The sequence below is a fragment of the Wyeomyia smithii genome, chromosome 3, assembly GCF_029784165.1.
Source record: "Wyeomyia smithii strain HCP4-BCI-WySm-NY-G18 chromosome 3, ASM2978416v1, whole genome shotgun sequence".
NCBI classification, from domain to species: domain Eukaryota; kingdom Metazoa; phylum Arthropoda; class Insecta; order Diptera; family Culicidae; genus Wyeomyia; species Wyeomyia smithii.
Genome location: NC_073696.1, coordinates 24,909,639 through 24,927,625, shown reverse-complemented (window position 1 = coordinate 24,927,625; position 17,987 = coordinate 24,909,639). Strand labels below are relative to the sequence as shown.

Genomic DNA, 17,987 nt, shown 5'->3' with positions numbered 1-17,987 from the left:
GCTTTCCTTTGCGAGAATAAGGTTTGTGAACCACGGTAGGGACCAGTAGTCTGGGCATGTAACTAGAATGTCGGAGAAACGGCCAGTTTTATTCAGATCTAATTTTTTATTGTTTCTTCTGAATCATACAAGTTATGGTCAAATTTGTTAGTATGAGAACAATACTAAGCTTCGGATTTTTATAGATACCGGTTTTTAAGGCATATTCGACATAGGGTAGCTTAGCCTGTCTTAGTCTACTCCATTTGAACACAATGAGCCATAACTGACTCATGCCATAATTGGTACAACTTTAAGGTATTGCCATTACTGACACCCCCCTTTTTTGACTCCTTTGTCGCATTCATTTGAAGTTTTTAGTTTTTGGAGTTCAAAACTGTCGTGAGGGTGTTTTAAATTATTGTATGAAAAAACTAAAAAGACAAAATAAGCAAAATAAAATTATGGGAACCGTAAATAAACGCAATTATTACAACTGGTCAAATTACTGAATTCATATTTTGGATCGCAGCAAATTCAATACTTTTTTGACTAAAGAAAATTGGTCATGATGAAAATAACATCATTCTGCTGTAGTATTTGTACTTCGACTCAATAGTGTATCCAACGGATCACCACTGCCAGCAATCTCACTTGGCAGCTCTAGTTCAAGTTCAATGTTTTATTTATCCGGATGCACAACTATCGTTCATACTTGACACAAAAAAACTGTAACAATGAAAGGCAGTAGAACGACACAAAAGTCCCCCCCCCCCACCAGGAAAGAATAAATAGGATGCAGTCAGGAAGGAAGCAAGGAAAAAATAGACCCGGAAAACTGTTTGCTTACCTTGCCGGTCCGCCCGGGAACCATTCGGATGGAGTGTCTCTTTCGACTCTAGTGCCGGTGGTTTCGGTTGCTTATCGCCCTCGACGCTCTCTTCGTTGCTCTTCCAGTACACGTGTGCTATCGTGGCTACGCACTGGGAAGTAAATAGAAAACCGACATTACATCACTTGCACTTCAATTTACCGACCGCCGTCAGTCAGTCTACTGTTGCTGCTGTATCTTGTCTGCTACCATACATACAGGAACAGTATTAGAGACGAGTCTAAAAGCAGCAGCATCAACAGTGATGCTGATGATGCACTCGCAAACTCGCACCCAGCAACAGGATCACCGTTCTCAGCCTGGTATGGCATTGCAAACGACACTCACTTTCAGCTTCATATCGCCGCGCTTGAAATGCCGCAACCGTACGCGAAACTCTAATCCTAAAATTGTAGTCTCTAGGCCTTCTCTCCCAGTTATCACAGTGTCGTAGCGGCGCAGGATGGTCGGATCGGCCACCTCGCCGTTGATGAACCACGTCAGCTTGGCCGCCGGTTTCGACCGGCCCGATGTGCAGTTCACTCGCACCATGTCACCGATCTGGTAGCGTGGTTTTCCACCGGTGATTTTTGGATCCGTTTCCGGCAGGGCTGTAGTTTTGTTTGTTTGATTATTAAACAGAGAAAAAAATTAAATTCACATTTGCTTAGTTGGAACAGTAAAAAACCATGCGTCACCATGCGAGAGGTTTTTAATGGAGACGCATGGTTGTGCAACACACCTACAACTCTGTCGTGATGGATTGCGACAAAGTTATTCAATCACTTACCGACCACTACCATGTCACCGTGGCTGGAGACGGTCTGGAAGGAGGGTGCCTCGGCGGACACTTCACAGCGATACCGCCCGGACGAAGCCAAAGTTACATTGTTCAGCACTATCTGATTTTCAGTCGAATTCAGCAGCTGTATGTTGAAGGGTGAGAGAGAGGGGGAAATTTTTAATAATCTGAGAGCAACGGAGAACAGCCGTAATTGATACTCACATCAACTGACACCCCCGTCAGCAGGAAGAACTGAGCTGGTGGATTATCTCTAGGAACGTACCGGTAGAACTCGTTACCGTCTTTGTACCACTTGACAGAGTACAGGGCTTCGCCGTTCAGGTCGAAGTGACACTCGAGCTGGACGGTGCTGTTCTTGGCCACATGATTCGGAATGCGGACCTCCGTCAGCCGCAGGCAGAAGCAAATGTCTGTGAATGTGGTGATGGAATTCGAGACATTATTCAGTGCGGTGGAAACAGTTTTATTCTATGCTATTATCTGCAACAGAAGCGCTCGTTCAGTAAAGGTAAAGAGTGCCTTACAAATGCAAGTGCGCTGGGTGAAATTACGGCACCATTAATCAACGTCTATCTTTACGGAATTTTATCGTTATTAATTGTACGCGCGGTAATGCTGGTTTTAATTTAAAGGTTAAGGGAAAGTTTCTCTAATTTGAAATTCGAGAGATTTCTCAAACGAAAAGCTTCCAGTGCGTAACCAAAGATTTGTTATTTGTTCAGATAGGAAAAGAATAGGTTCGTTAGGGAAAAAATCCTTGTACAAATTAGATAAGGTTGGCTGCATTGATTTGGTTTTAAAGATGCCACAAATGTTCCTCGAGACGGATGGAACTTTGGGGCACCTATGGAAAAGATATGTAATGCGGGATATACGTCCCATATTCCAAATCATGCAAGGCTTGAGGGAGTAAAACATCGCTGGAGTAATCTAGAAAACCATCAGCATTTTATGAGTAGCTACGAAATGCATTCTAAAATCAAAACTAGATGTTTATGACAAAAGTAGAGTCAACATTTAACGTGCCAGATTAAATTTATTGGGCTATATTCTTGAATGGATAAAATCTATTTTGTTTCTAATTTGATGAGGCTGATATCGAATGGTTCTGTAATGGCATTTGTGATAATAAAATTAAAATATAGCATATTTTGTGATAATAACAATTAATTTATCCAATCCGATTATAATGGCGAAACAAGCCACGCGTAGTACATTTTTAAAAAGCAGAAAGTTTTTGCACATTCAAAATATTCTCAAGTAAAATTAGGAAGGTTGAATGTTTTGCTCTTTACAAACCAACTTGTTGGCAGTAAAAGAGCTGCGTGATTATTATTTGGGCTCTCAGAAAATGGAACTAAATTTCAAAACTTTGTACATTGTTGAACTGTCGTAAATTTTTCATTCTTTTAAAAATACATGCGGATTTTGAATTTTGATAAGCAGATTTTTGTTGCAGAAGGCGTTGAAAAAAAAAAAAGAATCTGGGAGATATTAAAAAAGTAATTGTACTAATTATTTGAACCCAAAACCATACTTATTCCTCAGACGAGTTTCGTGTAAAAAAAAAGAAACCGAAACTTTGAAGTAAAAGTAATAATAGACGTTTGATGAAAAATTTCCAACTTCAATGCATCCTCGAGCCTTTAGTACAATTTTAATTTATTAAGACTAATTACAGTTTATATTTGTGTGAAAGAGGCACAGACATTTTTCCTTCGCAACAACGAGGAAAATGGTGGTGATACGGTGAACATGGCAGCTTGTGTACCGCTAGTGTCTCAATTAAAAAGTTTTTTTTTGTGTGAAATCAAGTGCTTCAGGTGATCTAGTACTAGTGATCCCACGGCCAAATTGGATACCTAAACGGATAAGTAGAAGTGTCTTTGCATGCTTTCGATTTATTCGTTCTTTTATTGATTTAATTTGTGTCAGCGCCGACCATCGCGTCTATATTACATAGACGCTACGGCTGCTGGGTGAAATATTTATTGTTATATTTTTCCATTGTTCGCTGCCTTTTGCTTTCGCCGTTGCTGCTGGACGAGTCCAGCCGGCGGTTGTTTGTGCGTTTGATATGGACTGTGCAAAATGTGGTAATATAGTTCGTGTTAGCGATGATCCCGTTGTTTGCGCGGGTAAGTGCAAGTCTCGATTTCATCGAGTTTGCACACCGCTCACTAAAAAAGCGGTTAAAGTCGTTAACGATAATGAGAATATTGTTTTTAAACGTGCTGCATGTTTATCGGCACAAGATGATGGCGGGATAAATGATGTTTTGAGTGGTGAGATGACAAAGATGATGGGTACTTTGTTATCTATCTCTGAGTCGCTTACAAATACTCAAAGCGGAATCGAAACTAAGATAAACATCGCGGTTGCTAACGGTATCGATACTTTTTTGAAATCGATCAGCAATTCTCTTCGTGAGAGCATGGCATGCATTGAAGCCAATGTTGCCAAAAAGCTTGAAGATTTCAAAATAGAAGTAATCGAAAATGTTAATCGAGAAAAAAGTGTGCCAATGAATAGAAAGAGATCTAGAACTGAGAGAACGGTTCACTCTGAACTGGACTCTATTCCCAATAAGAAAAAAAATTATTTCGAATAAATATGATGAACCGATTGAAGACGCGATTATGCAAGATAACGAGGTTTTTTCTCAAAAATCTCCGACATACGCGAATGTTTTAGCGGGATCGATAGGGAATACGGTAAATAAATTAAAGCGCGCTGAAAACCGTAAGACTCGGCCGGTCATTGTGATTAAACCAGTCGAGTCTTCTCAATCTAGTGAAGACACTAGAATTTTTTGAAAGAAAATTTGGATCCGAAAGTACACAAAATTAGAAACTTTAGGAACGGGAAAGCTGGCTCGATAATTGCTGAGTGTGCAATAGGGGATAATATTGAAGACGTGAAAAAAAAACATTGAAAGCAATTTAGGTGAAAGGTACAATGCTGTTATTCCTACAAACGCTAAGCCAAAATTGAAAATTGTGGGAATGAGTGATCAATATTCCCCCGAAGTCTTAATTGACTTATTGAAAAGTCAAAATGATGGCATCAGAATCAATGAAGTCAAAGTTATTGCGCAATTTGAAAATTCACGCTTCAAATACAATAAATATAATACAATTGTTGAAGTTGATAGGGACACATTCGACCGCCTGATGTCTGCTGGTAAAGTAAGCATTGGGTGGGATAGGTGTTCTGTTCAAGAGGCCATTAATGTTCTACGTTGCTTCAAATGCAGTGCACAGCACAAGACATCGAAATGCTCATCAATTGATTTTAACTGCGTAAATTGTTTAAAATCTAATAAAGACTTCAATTTAAATTTGGACGCTAAACATCCAGCATATAGTACACAGTGTCCAGTATTTCGGAGACTGTTTGAGAAAAAAAAGAGCAACATGTTGTTAAGTAAATAGCAGCTGAAGAAAACGCAATGTGAAAGGAAGTTAGAAATGATTTATTTGAATATTGCTGGTTTATCTACAAATTATGTTGCTTTACGGCATCTTGTGGAAACAACACGTCCAATGTTAGTATTGCTAGCGGAAACTCATATAGTGGAAGCTGATGCATTTGATCAGTATAGCATTCCGGGTTACAAAGTTGCTTTTTGCCTTTCACATTCCAGACATACTGGTGGGGTTGCTATTTACGCCAAGGAATCAATCAAATTCAATATTCGATTAAACGAATCTTTTGAAAATAATTGGTTCCTAGGAATATCAGTTGAAGGAGGCATGACGGTAGGAAATTTTGGAATTGTGTACCACTCCCCCAGTACAAGTAACCAGCGTTTTTTAGAAACTTTAGAAAAGTGGTGGGATAATTTTATTGACTTGAGTAAATTAAATGTTATTGCTGGCGATTTTAATATCGATTGGCTTAATAAACCAAATTCGAACCAATTGAGGCAATTATCAGATTTTTTCTATTTACAACAAACGGTTTTTCAAGTTACAAGAATTTCCAGACACTCTCGTACATTAATTGATCACGTGTTTTCGAATTTTGATAATGTTCATTCTTTCACTGAGGCCGATTATAAAATCACAGATCATGAGACAATTTGTGTTGTACTTGAGAATGATCAAAACCGTGATAATATAGTAAAAATTAAGTGTTGGAATAGATACTCGAAGCAAGCAATGTCTCAGCTTGTTTCGAGAAGTCTGAATTTTCAGCCAATAACAGGGCATTTCGACAATAAAGCAGCTGTTCTAACTAACACGCTAAAAGAGTGTACCAATAGCCTAGTTTCCGAAAAGTGTGTTGAATTGCTTAATTCGAACAGCTGGTACTCTTTAGAACTTTTGCGTTTAAAACGTAAAAGAGATAAAAAGTACAAACAATTTTGCAGAAGTAATGATAGCAATGATTGAAATAGGTACACCGCTGCGCGGAATATATACTCACGCACCTTGAAAAAGGCACGATGTGAATATATACAACGGAAGATTGATCAACATCAAAATAATAGCAAAGAGTTATGGAAAATTTTAAAATCATTAATAAAAAGTAAAGATAGTTGCCCGCAAACCATAACTTTTAATGGCTTAGAAGAACATTCGGCGCGAGTGATTGCAAGTAAATTCAACAGTTATTTCGTTGATAGTGTTTAATCGATCAATCAGAGTATTGATTTGGTCAACGAACCTCTCGAAATAATACAGCCGGTCCATAATAACTGTAATTTTTCTGGTTTTCATCCTATTACTTTTGCACAGTTGAAAGATATTTGTTTTTCTCTTGAGAGATCGGCTGGTATCGACAATGTCAACGCAAAAGTAATACAAGATTGCTTTCATGTCGATCTGCTGGACCTTATCAATGAATCACTGCAAACAGGGCACGTGCCTCAGGTTTGGAAGGAATCACTTGTGGTTCCTGTCACCAAGAATAATGGGACGGATAAAGCCGAAGAGTTCCGCCCCATTAATATGTTGCACACATTAGAGAAAATTTTAGAACTAGTTGTGAAAGGCCAGCTGATGGATTATTTAAATAGTAATGATTTGCTAATCCCAGAGCAATCAGGTTATCGAGAGGGACACTCTTGTGAGTCTGCTTTAAATCTGGTGTTAGCAAAATGGAAAGAAAAAATCGAGGCTATAGAAACTATTTTTGCGGTGTTTTTGGATCTAAAACGCGCTTTTGAAACAATTTCTAGGCCCTTATTGTTACAAACATTGGAGCGCTTTGGTATGGTAGGGACAGCATACAAATGGTTTGAGAGCTATTTGTGTGCTAGAACTCAGAAAACTCGTTTTAATGATTCTGAATCGGATTCCATTGCTAATACACTTGGTGTACCGCAAGGAAGTGTTTTAGGGCCCATTTTGTTCATTATTTATATTAATGACATGAAGCGAGTTTTTCGGTTTTGCGATATCAACTTATTTGCTGATGATACTGTTCTGTTCATTGCGGCTAAGAATCCTAATGACGTTGTGGCACTTTTAAATCAAGATTTACATTATCTGGCGAATTGGTTGAAATTTAAACAGCTTAAATTAAATATTAGCAAAACAAAGTACTTAATCATTTCTTCTGCCAACTCCAGACCAGACGTAAATATTGCAATTGATGGTGAGACGATTGATCGCGTAAACAAAATAAAGTATCTTGGAGCGATTATTGATGACAAATTAACTTTTAAGTCTCACATTGACAATGTCATCAAGAAAATGGCAAAAAAATACGGTATTCTGTGCCGTTTGAAAAATGAATTGACTGTTAGTAGTAAAATTAGTCTTTATAAGTCAATCATTTCACCACATATAGATTTTTGCCCATCCATATTATTTCTTGCAAACAATACACAAATATTGAGACTGCAGCGCTTACAAAATAAAGTTATGCGATTAATATTAAGATGTAATAGATACACTTCCTCGAGTTTTATGCTGGACGCATTGCAATGGCTTTCTGTGAAGCAAAGAGTATATTTTCTGACAATGGTGTTTCTATATAAAATTTTTAATAACATGCTGCCTCGATATTTGTGTAATCGAATTGATAGGGGAAGTGATTTTCATAGGTACAACACTAGAAACGCGGATGATGCTAGAACACCAAATTTTCTTTTTGGAAGATCACAGAACTCTCTGTTGTACAAAGGAATAAATTTTTTCAATTCGATGCCAAGACAGGTAAAACGTGCAGCAACAATGGCGGAGTTTAAAAGGCTTTGTATTTCACACATAAAGTCTGTTTTGTAGTCAGATTATATAGAATTTTTTGTAAATTAATGACGAAGATTGTAAAATTTATGTAATTTTTTTTTTAATTTATTGGGTAAACTAAGCTATTATGTTCACTGATGATGATGGATTTTTGTTTGAATTAGTTGTATAATATTTAATAGTAGAGTTTAAAAAAGAGTCGACTAAACATGTTTGAGCCACGCGCGCGTAGACTGACATAGACAATCTGGATATTGAGTACATCAGGATTAAACCCCTGAAATTGAAACAAAAAGCATATCGGGTTGGAAAGTTGCTTTTTGGTATGAAATAGCAAATATGCTGTTATTCTGATTTTTGATATTTATCTGTTTTTACGATTTTGAACTAGGGTTGGGAGAAAAAACTGAAAAGGCTTGGGTTCGCCTGTGGACTGTAAAGCTCGTTATCGAGAACTATAGTATCACAGGATCTCTCTCGTAGTTTCGGATCGTTATCCAGAATCAATTCTGATTAGTTAACACTCCTAAATGTTAGGTTCAATTCCTAACCAAGTCCAGATAATTTTCGGGTTGGAAACGTTCTGGATGAGCCTTGGATCCATGATGGTATTGGAAAATCGTTTTTTTATACTCATTGTTAAATTATTGGTATTCTTTTGAAGGGTTACTATGTCTGTATTAATAACCAGTCCGTTATTTGTTTGCCAACTGGTTACATTGTATGACTCTATATAATATCTTACTTAGATGAATCGACCAGCTCAAACCGATGTAGGGGTATGAGGTGGGACCATCATCATCATCATCATCAACATAATATCGTGCATATCTATTTGAAACGTCGTGTATTCTTGTGAAGATTTTGCTTTTGCAATACGAGTTCTTTCATTAGAAATAACAATCTCCGAACATTGGGTCTGAGAGATCAAAATTTTTTGAATAAAAATAAACATTGCTCCGGTAATTTTAATTTAAATTCAAAAGTATTACAACTAAAAAAATGATCAAAATGCTTTGAATTATTGTAGGAATGAAGAGAGAATATGGAAAGCCATGTGAATAAGAGGACAAGGCGTGTGGCGGATATTATTCAACGGTTAATGCCTAGGAAAAGCGGTTTGACGATGGTATGTAGTTTTGCTTTAGAGTGTGAAATTTGTTGTGGATGTTCTCTAGATAATTGTTCTATTTTATCAATATCGCTGAGTCTGCAAAACTTGAGTCAGCAGTTAAAAGGGTTGCTAAATTTTGTTGAGTCTATTCAAAAAGTCTACTGCTCATTTTTTTCCTGTATGGACTTCCTCACTGCGACCAGAATCGTTGATCTATTATGAGATATGCCCAGGTGTCTGCTGTATCCTGCAATTTTATTATTAGCAAGACCGCTTTTGAGAAGTGGGATGCTTATAATTGTTTTTTTTTTATCTGTGCTTGTGAGTAATGTCATGTTATCTTTTCCTTTGACACGGTTACTGTTCTACTATACCGAGCCTCGTTCCTTCTGCCAAATATTTCCAATTATAATTACCTGGAGAAGTTTCGTCGTGCGTCCTTGTGACCAGTTTCATTGATAAGAGGAATTTTTTTGTTAACCCTTAAATGCGCAATGTTGTTTTAAAACAACACTACTAAAAACGTTTTAAAATATACGTATTTTAGTATTTTTCAGAAATATAATTCATTAGAACAGCTCTCTAAACTTTTACGAAGAAAACTTAACAGCTGGAGGTACTGTATTTGAATGTTTTGTTTTTATTTTTGCTGTCAAAATCTCGGAAACTAAAAAAAACATGGCGAGATTCCCGACTGGTGGTGACTGTTTTTGAAAATAAATTTTAAAATAAGGTTAGTGGTTAGTAAAAATGTCTGAATTATCAGTAAATATACTAACAAAAGGTCAAATTTAAAGTTACTGTTAACAAAAGTAATTGTTTAGACTTTATTCTGCGATAAAGTCACAGTGTTGTTTAAAAACAACATGGTAATATTTGCTCATTAAAAAGTAAATCTTTCAATTTTTTTATGCATATTGGTTAGTTTTAAGGCAGTAAACCTGTTAAACATAGATTTTATGTTTTCAGATGATTTTTTAACGTCGTGCGCCTTTAAGGGTTAAGAAGTAGTCATGCAAAGGTATTGTAAATTTCAGCGTAAAGGAAGGGTAACTGGTGGGGGCCTGCGAATAAACCCATGTTCAAGTCCTTCCTGACATCGAATGGCCTGGTTCTACTAAGATTCGAACCCACGACAATTCGCTTGACAAAGCGAACTCTGCAACCTTGCGGTTACGCAGCTCCCTTAGTGCTCATTTTAGGAAAATCGTTCTGAGATTAATCTAGGCTATCTATAGAAAAAACATACGCTTCGCAGCTGATGCGTAAACGGATGTAATTTTTCGTGAGTGGAACTTAAGCTTTTATTCATTTGAAATACTCTTGCTCTACAATTTATTGCCTGTATTGTTAGCAATCACAGGAATTCGATCTGAGGTAAATTGAAGCGATAAATTTGTAGAAATACTCTTTTTAAAAAAATGTGTGCTGTAAGGGTAACACCGTCACCCAGTGAGTGGGGTAAGCCCGGCATGGTCTGAGGCTAGTTGGATGTTAATGACACATATTTCTCATCTATTACCGATGTTTTGCTGCTAAATAAATTAATTAATCGGCTTAGAACCATGCACTCAAGCTCTTCTGTGATTTATGAATGATTCCAAGGGTTATTGGAGGTGTCAAATATACTGAATCAAGTCACAAAACTGACCGCTTTCCCGGTGGTGTTTAAAATATTCTCCAATGTGGTCAATGTGATCCTGGCTTGGTTAAATTAGTTAATAATATGATTTGAAGTGTCACATGATAGGCTTGTCGAGTATCAAATTCTTTCCTTGTTTATAAATAATGTCCACCGGAACTTGTTTCGGCAATCTCCCCAGCACCAGCTAACCGACAACAACTAAATTCAACAGTAACATACAAAAATGTAAGATCTCTCATTTGGCGGTTTCCGAATTCAAATTGGTTCAGTTAATTCGAGTAAATTCATGAACAAACTTAGGTGCCGGTGTTACCCCCCTGGGGTGCTGGTTTCACCCGCACTGATTGCTAAACGTCGTTTTTATCTTAGTTCCAAAACTTCACTATTCCTTGTAAAATAACAGTTTGAAAGTACTGAAAACCTTTAAATCTTGTAGAAAACAATCTGGGCAATGATTCTGTGACAGAAACATAATAATATTCGCCATCAAGTGCTACTAAAGAATCCTTTTCCTTAGGGGGCCGGGCTTACCCCCAGTACCCCTAGCACCAAGGCTTTGCTTTGCTTTGATTTGTAAATAATAAAACAAAAATGTTTTAGACTATTCGAAAACTTGGTATCCCTGCAATCTAACACTGTCCTTTTAGTGCTTATTTATGATTTTTTGTTTGTTTTAAAGACTTTTTGATGTGTGAGCTGGATTAAATAAGAAAGTCTGAAATCAAACATGAAAAATTACATAACAGTAGTTTGATAGTTCAAAGTCACATGCCACCAAGCAAAAAGTTAAATTTTATTTTTTTAACAAGCAACATGTTCTGATTACTATTTCTATTTTTCGAACTATCGAGACCATTTGCTATATTTTTTGGTTTAAAAACTCAGGCGAAACGTCACAAAATTGAAATATTAACAAACTATTCGAAATGATTTCAGTTACCGTAAAACGGGGTATCATTGACCAGCGGGGTAACATTGATCAGTTCAGCCCTTCTCATGAATAGTTTAAATAAAACTGCTCCGTGATTACTTTTGCTGAATTTGAGCATAACATCTTGGTCTTGTGTCATTCGAGGTGTGAACAATATTGTATTGGTTGAAAATTTTTATTGTTTTGATGACCAAATTTTAAAATTAATTTGACCGTTATATTTCTTACTCTCAGTACTCATACTAGTCGAATATCGAACATTTCGTATTCATTGACATGTTTTCCAAATTGATTATTTCATTTTCTCAATCAACTAGAACAAATTTTAGTCAAATTTATTACATTTACAGTTAATTAATTTATATTTATGAAGAAAGTCCAGTTTTACGCTCTAGCTAAGACAACATAGCCTATGCCAGGATGTTGTCTTGGCTAGAGAAGGAACGTAAGAGGCTAGAGCATAGATAGAGCATATATTATTATTATTATTATTATTATTTATTTCCATCTGACCCGCAGTGGTCTTAATGAAATGTTGATACACTAACAATAACAAACAAAGAACAAAGTGCAACATTAACAAACAGATTTCCAGCAATACAAACTATCTAACAAGCACATGAAACATTTTTAAACTATCTTATGCACTACATGAGTCGTCTTAACCTATTCTTGAAAACGTCTATGGTTACATTGAAGTCAAAATAGTCAAAAAATCTATTGAATACGTCACACATCGCCCTTATAGGTTCGTTCTGGCCGTAGTTAGTACGTTGGTAGTCAAGTCGTAGAAAGTTCCATGATCTCAGGCTTCTCGCAGGCACATAGATGTTGAGTTGAGAGAAAATGGCCGGGGCATCAATTTGTCCAGCGAAAAGTTTTCCCACAAAAACAGCTCTCGATATATTTCTCCTTTTTGCTAAAGTGTCCATATCCAGTAAACGGCAGCGATCAATGTATGGAGGAAGCTCACTCGGGTTACTCCATGGTAGAGTACGTAGTGCATAACGGATGAACCGGCTTTGCACTGACTCAATTCTGTTTTTCCAAATCTCCGCATTGGGGCACCAAACAACAGCAGATGTTTCTAGCACCGACCGCACCAGGGAAAAATATAATGAACGCAGGCAATATGGGTCTGAAAATTCTTTGGCGATTCGAATTATAAACCCTAGGTTCCTATTCGCTTGTGCAATTATGCTCGTGTAGTGATCTCTAAAGGACATTTGAGAATCTAAGAGCACACCAAGATCCTTAATTACAGTGACTCTTCCAAGCGGCTGACCAGAGATTGTGTAACTCCACAGGATTGGTTTTTTTCTACGGGTGAATGAAATCGCAGAGCATTTGGAGATACTAACTGTCAGGCAATTGCGTATGCACCAGTTATAGAAAGCATCAATCTACTGCTGTAGTTCCTCACAGTCAGCTGTAGATCTGACGACGAGGAAAATCTTCAAATCATCGGCGTAGATTAATTTACATCCTGGCGGAATGACAAAGCAAACATCGTTGAAGAACAAAGAAAATAGCAGCGGTCCAAGGTTGCTTCCTTGAGGCACGCCCGACAAATTTACAAAACTGTATGACTCGCTGTTTCCTAGTTTCACAGACAGAGTACGACCAACTAAGTAAGATTGAAGCCAGCCGACCAGATTCGATGTTGCACCCAGCCGCTCAACTTTCGCCAACAAGATGTTGTGATCCACGCGATCGAATGCTGCTTTGAGATCCGTGTAAATAGAGTCTACCTGAGCACCATCTTCCAAATGTTTGATGCAATGAGAACAGATCTGTAGCAGATTCGTTGTTGTAGATCTTCCAGGAAAGAAACCATGTTGGTCTACCGAGATGTACGCTTTGCTTTCGCGAAGCAGGACGCCTCCTACTAATACTTCAAAAAGTTTGGACCCAGCGCATAATGAAGTTATCCCGCGATAGTTAGCTGTATTTTGTTTATCCCCTTTTTCGAAAACTGGGAACATTGTTGATTTTTTCCAGCGCTCTGGAAATACTCCTTGCGCTAGCGACTGGTTTAATATTAATTTTAATGGAGCACAAAGGGCAGTAGCACATTTTTTAAATACACTGGCAGGAATTCCGTCTGGACCAGGTATCATAGATGACTTTAATTTCTTTATTGCAAGCATGATATCATCGTCGATGAATCGAACATTGCCTAGATTCATTACATTGTTTGGAACGTTTTGAAGAGCATTTTCTACCTGTACAGCGCTAGCAGGGGATGCGTTGAATGCACTAGAGAAGTGCTTGGCAAACAGGTTGCAGATGCCATCGCGAGTGTTTGCAACTTCTCCTTCTAAAAACATTTTCGAAGGGAGCCCGCTTTCCTTACGTTTGTCATTCACAAAAGCCCAGAAACCTTTGGGGTTTCTTCTGAGGTTTGACTGTACACGTAGGATATGCTGTGAATAAAGGATACGGTTATATGCTCTGTAGTTATTACTGGCCTGGGTGAAGTCTCGCTTTGTCAAGGGATTCCGTTGATGTGTGTATCTGCGAAGTGCTTTTGCTCTCAGACGTTTTAGTTTTTTCAACCGCTGAGTAGACCAGGGTGGTTTCGGTCTGGGACGAGGAGCTGGAACGTGAAGACTGAACAGCTGAAGTAAAATAGTTGAGAGTCTTTCTACAGCAAGATTAACATCCATAGCATGATTTAGTGCCGTTTCCCAGTTGATTGCTTGTAACGAGTCAATTAGTGCAATAAAATCTGCTTTGACAAAATTAAATTCCCTATCTTCGGGCGTATCATCAAAATCAACTGGTTGCGGAAATGCTTGAGTGACCAATAGAGGAGGGTGATGCGAACCCATTTCTAGTAGAGGCTCACAAGCTTCAACGACAGTGCAATCCGGTGCCGATTCCTCATTGACGAATAAGAGATCTAACGTTCGATTCCTATCGTTAGTGACAGTGCACATCTGTAACATATTCAGCAGCGACATACCATCCAGAAGAGCAGAAGCAGTTCCAGAAAACGTAGACTCGGAAATGTTTGGAATAGCATAGCCCGAGCTTGTACGTGTCCAGGTTATACCAGGCTGATTGTAGTCTCCAAAGAGCAAATGAGTTGCATGCGGCTGGAGCGAGCACGAAATTTCAAGTGCGGAGTCTATATGTTTTTGCACGGTAAAAGAATCATTGTAGTAATCGGGAGAAAGATATATGACGCCAATGCAAATGCTGCTGCCCCGACAGTTAATATTCACCCAAAGCTGTTCAAGTTCGTCATGAGTACACAAATTGCGCCTGGATGCAAATCGGTTTGATACGGCAATAAGGACACCACCACCTTGCATTTTTCCAGATCTAGCTGCATCACGATCAGTGCGCCATACATTATATTGTGTTCCAAATAGCTGCACTGAGTTTATTTCACTGTTCAGCCATGTCTCGGACAAAACAATAACATCGTGTTCCGAGTCAAGCGTCGCCAGGAACAGATCATCTATTTTTGTTCGTAATCCCCTCACGTTCTGGTAGTAAATTTTTATATTACCAATCACAGCAGTCCTAGAAGCGGAAGTTTCGCCAGCGGTGAAAGCGTTCAAACTAAACGGGTACTTGCCGTTTACAGCGAGTTGGAGAACCCCTTCACCACACCCACGCACTGGACCGGGACGGCTAATGATCGCTGGCGGCAGTGGCTCGACAGTGGAGGAGGGCTTGGGGGTTTCCATAATGCTAACTTCGTTGCGTCCCAGTATCCGATAGGATGGCACTGTTTCGGTCTCCGTAAATCGCTAATTAAGGGATGAAGCAACACTGCAAATTGGATGAAATTCAGGACACGAAGAAGCTCTAATAAAATCATACTTGCCTAAGCGAGCAAGTTGGATAGCCTCTTCACCAACTCCGAACACAGGAACGGAACGACGTGGATGGCCGGAACAGACTGCTGAAGACGAAGAAGAACGATAGTTGTCGACTGTGTCGGGTGGCTCAGAGGCTTCCATCATGCGATATGGCGTGCGTTCCGTTGTCGTCAGCTCTCGGTGGAAGAAGGAATTTAATGTTGCGTTGAAACTGCATCGATCCGGGGGGTCCCAACGTCGATTCGTGGAATTTTCGCAGATCCCCAAAAATCCCGCTCAGCTTTCAAATTTTCAAAATCTCTGAAGAAAATTCCTTTCGGCCAAACAGATGGGTCAAGTGCTCTATCTTTCAACTCCTTTTCTATTCCTATTTTGAATGAAATGAAAGCATACTGATTCAAATCGGCATCTTTACGCACAAGCTTCCAAACATCAATTGGCTGTTGAGTTTCTAAGCATTGTTTTACTAGCTCGGAAATATCTGCTTCTGAAACATGACGAGCAATTCTGGAGAAATAAAGCCAGAATTTTTCGACTGGTTTTGCAACAGTTGCTACTATTGTGCTTCCCATATCGACCGATTTTGTTCCTCCAACAAGCTTCAAATCAGGGCGAGATTTAGGTGTCGTATCACGAGTGCGCTTAATGCTTGGCCAAGCAGTGCGAGTGCGTCCCAAAGCAGCGGAATCATTGGACTGATGTTTGTCGACTAATGTCTTAGTTAGCTCTTTGGTTTCTTGAAGCTCTATCTTTAATTCACACAGTGACTCGCGAACGGCATCCGAAACAACTGCTACAACATCCTGGGTCGTTTTCATGGGATTTTGTTTTATGTACTCCAATTGAGCAATACAGTGGTCACAAAACCACAAGATATTATTTTGCTCATTCACGAAGTCGACTTGAGGTCTTTTCAGACCAACGCATTTTAAATGCGCAGATTGATGACAAAAACCATTACATTGAATCACCTCAATAGTTTTGATCGGCTTAGAGCACTGGTAGCAGTTTGAATCCATGGTCCGTTTTATATGAGGTGTGTGTCCGTGCTGTATATTTCAGTTTTCGAAAATAACCACAAGATGTCGCTTCAATTGAAAAATATGAGCGTGACGGTAGTGCGAGAAGCGAAAATACAAACAATGCACTGCACTTTCACCGAAACTAAAAACCGGCAAAACACACTTGGATTGCCTTAGCAAGGCACTTCGAGTCGATCAAACAGACACGAATCACAACATTGCCGTTTGAAGAAACACTTCGGCGGCTTGCAAACAATATAACACTCGAAAAATAGCTAATTCTTAGCACCGTAAACAAACGTGATGTACAAGTACACGGAGAACACGGGAAAAAAAATATGATCAACATTCTGAACAACATCCAACATTCTGATCAACGTTTTCTGAACACAAACATTTTACAACGATTGCTGACTTACGAAATACTTCTGCCAACTTTCGCGACCAACGTTTACGTTTTTCATCATCGAAAGGTAAAATTACATGTGGCATAAAAATGCCTCGCAGTACATACCGCGGCTAGGTGCAAGGCCAGGACTATCCTCCGCAGTAAGAGCAGTCAAGGAGAACGTGATGTCAATTCGGGAAGCGTCTCTAAACATCATTCTTAAACTATTCAAAATTGAAACAGATCAAAGTTACCCCAAATAAGGAAAATTGAAACAACGACAAAAAAAAAATGTTTTTAATGTTCAAGATTTTCAAAGGGCTTGAAAAACTAACTTCTCGAGTTCTAAGGATGCCAGTACTGGTTCTAAAAATATGAAAAAAAAAATGACTAATGTTACCCTGTTTTACGGTACAGAAGTTCTCGACCTTCAACACATTGCACAGTGGGAAAAACGGAACCCCACTGATTAATTGCCGCTAGGCTGACAACCTAAAATATAGCATTTCTTGTGTAAAATTGGTCAAAAAAACTATTGGTGATAATCATCTTGTTTAGGTCACGAAAAAGGTTCTAGTTTGCCCTCTTTTCCTTATATTTGCGTGTTTCCTACGATTGCCGCTTAATCTTGTGCCCGAAAAATTATACAATCTACGAACAACTTAAAAAAAAAAAACACCAGCGCCATTTGAACATCGGATTAATTGATATTTGAGCAAAACATTCAACGTAGAATAATGTTATATGGATTCTGCCACGAAAATCACAAGAAAAAGATGATACCAATTATACCAGTTGTAGGACAATATTCACTTAGGATAAGTTCAATTTGAACAGTATCCTGAGCGGTGTTTGTTGTTACACACGTTTCAGCACGAAAATCGCTAAATAATGTGAAATGGGGAGAAATTCATAATTTTTTTGACCATAAACTAAATGGAACTATCTCTAGTCCTCTGGTGGTTTGTTTGTGGATTTTGTTTTTTAGCGTAAAAATATCAGCAGCAATCATAGCTACGACATAGGAAACCCAATTAGGCGTCGTTCACAAATTACGTCACGCATGAAGGGGGGTGGAGGGGGGTGAGTCTGCGTTACTTATTATAACGTATGGGGGAGGGGGGGGGTACTAGAGACAGTTACGTAACTGTGATGTTTGCTCGAAATTGAAAATTTCGGAGGGGGTCAGGCTGATT

At 38.5% G+C, this 17,987-nt stretch overlaps 1 protein-coding gene across 1 annotated transcript in view; it reads right to left on the bottom strand.

The window, feature by feature from the left end:
- LOC129731239 (uncharacterized) overlaps positions 1 to 17,987 on the bottom strand; it is a 54,341-nt gene that overhangs the window by 15,521 nt on the left and 20,833 nt on the right. Inside the window, exons 2-5 of the mRNA XM_055691078.1 lie at positions 1,857 to 2,065; positions 1,641 to 1,776; positions 1,199 to 1,461; positions 830 to 962 (exon numbers count right to left, since the gene is read on the bottom strand). Coding sequence (XP_055547053.1) covers positions 830 to 962; positions 1,199 to 1,461; positions 1,641 to 1,776; positions 1,857 to 2,065 — 741 coding nt within the window. The remainder of the gene's footprint in view (positions 1 to 829; positions 963 to 1,198; positions 1,462 to 1,640; positions 1,777 to 1,856; positions 2,066 to 17,987) is intronic.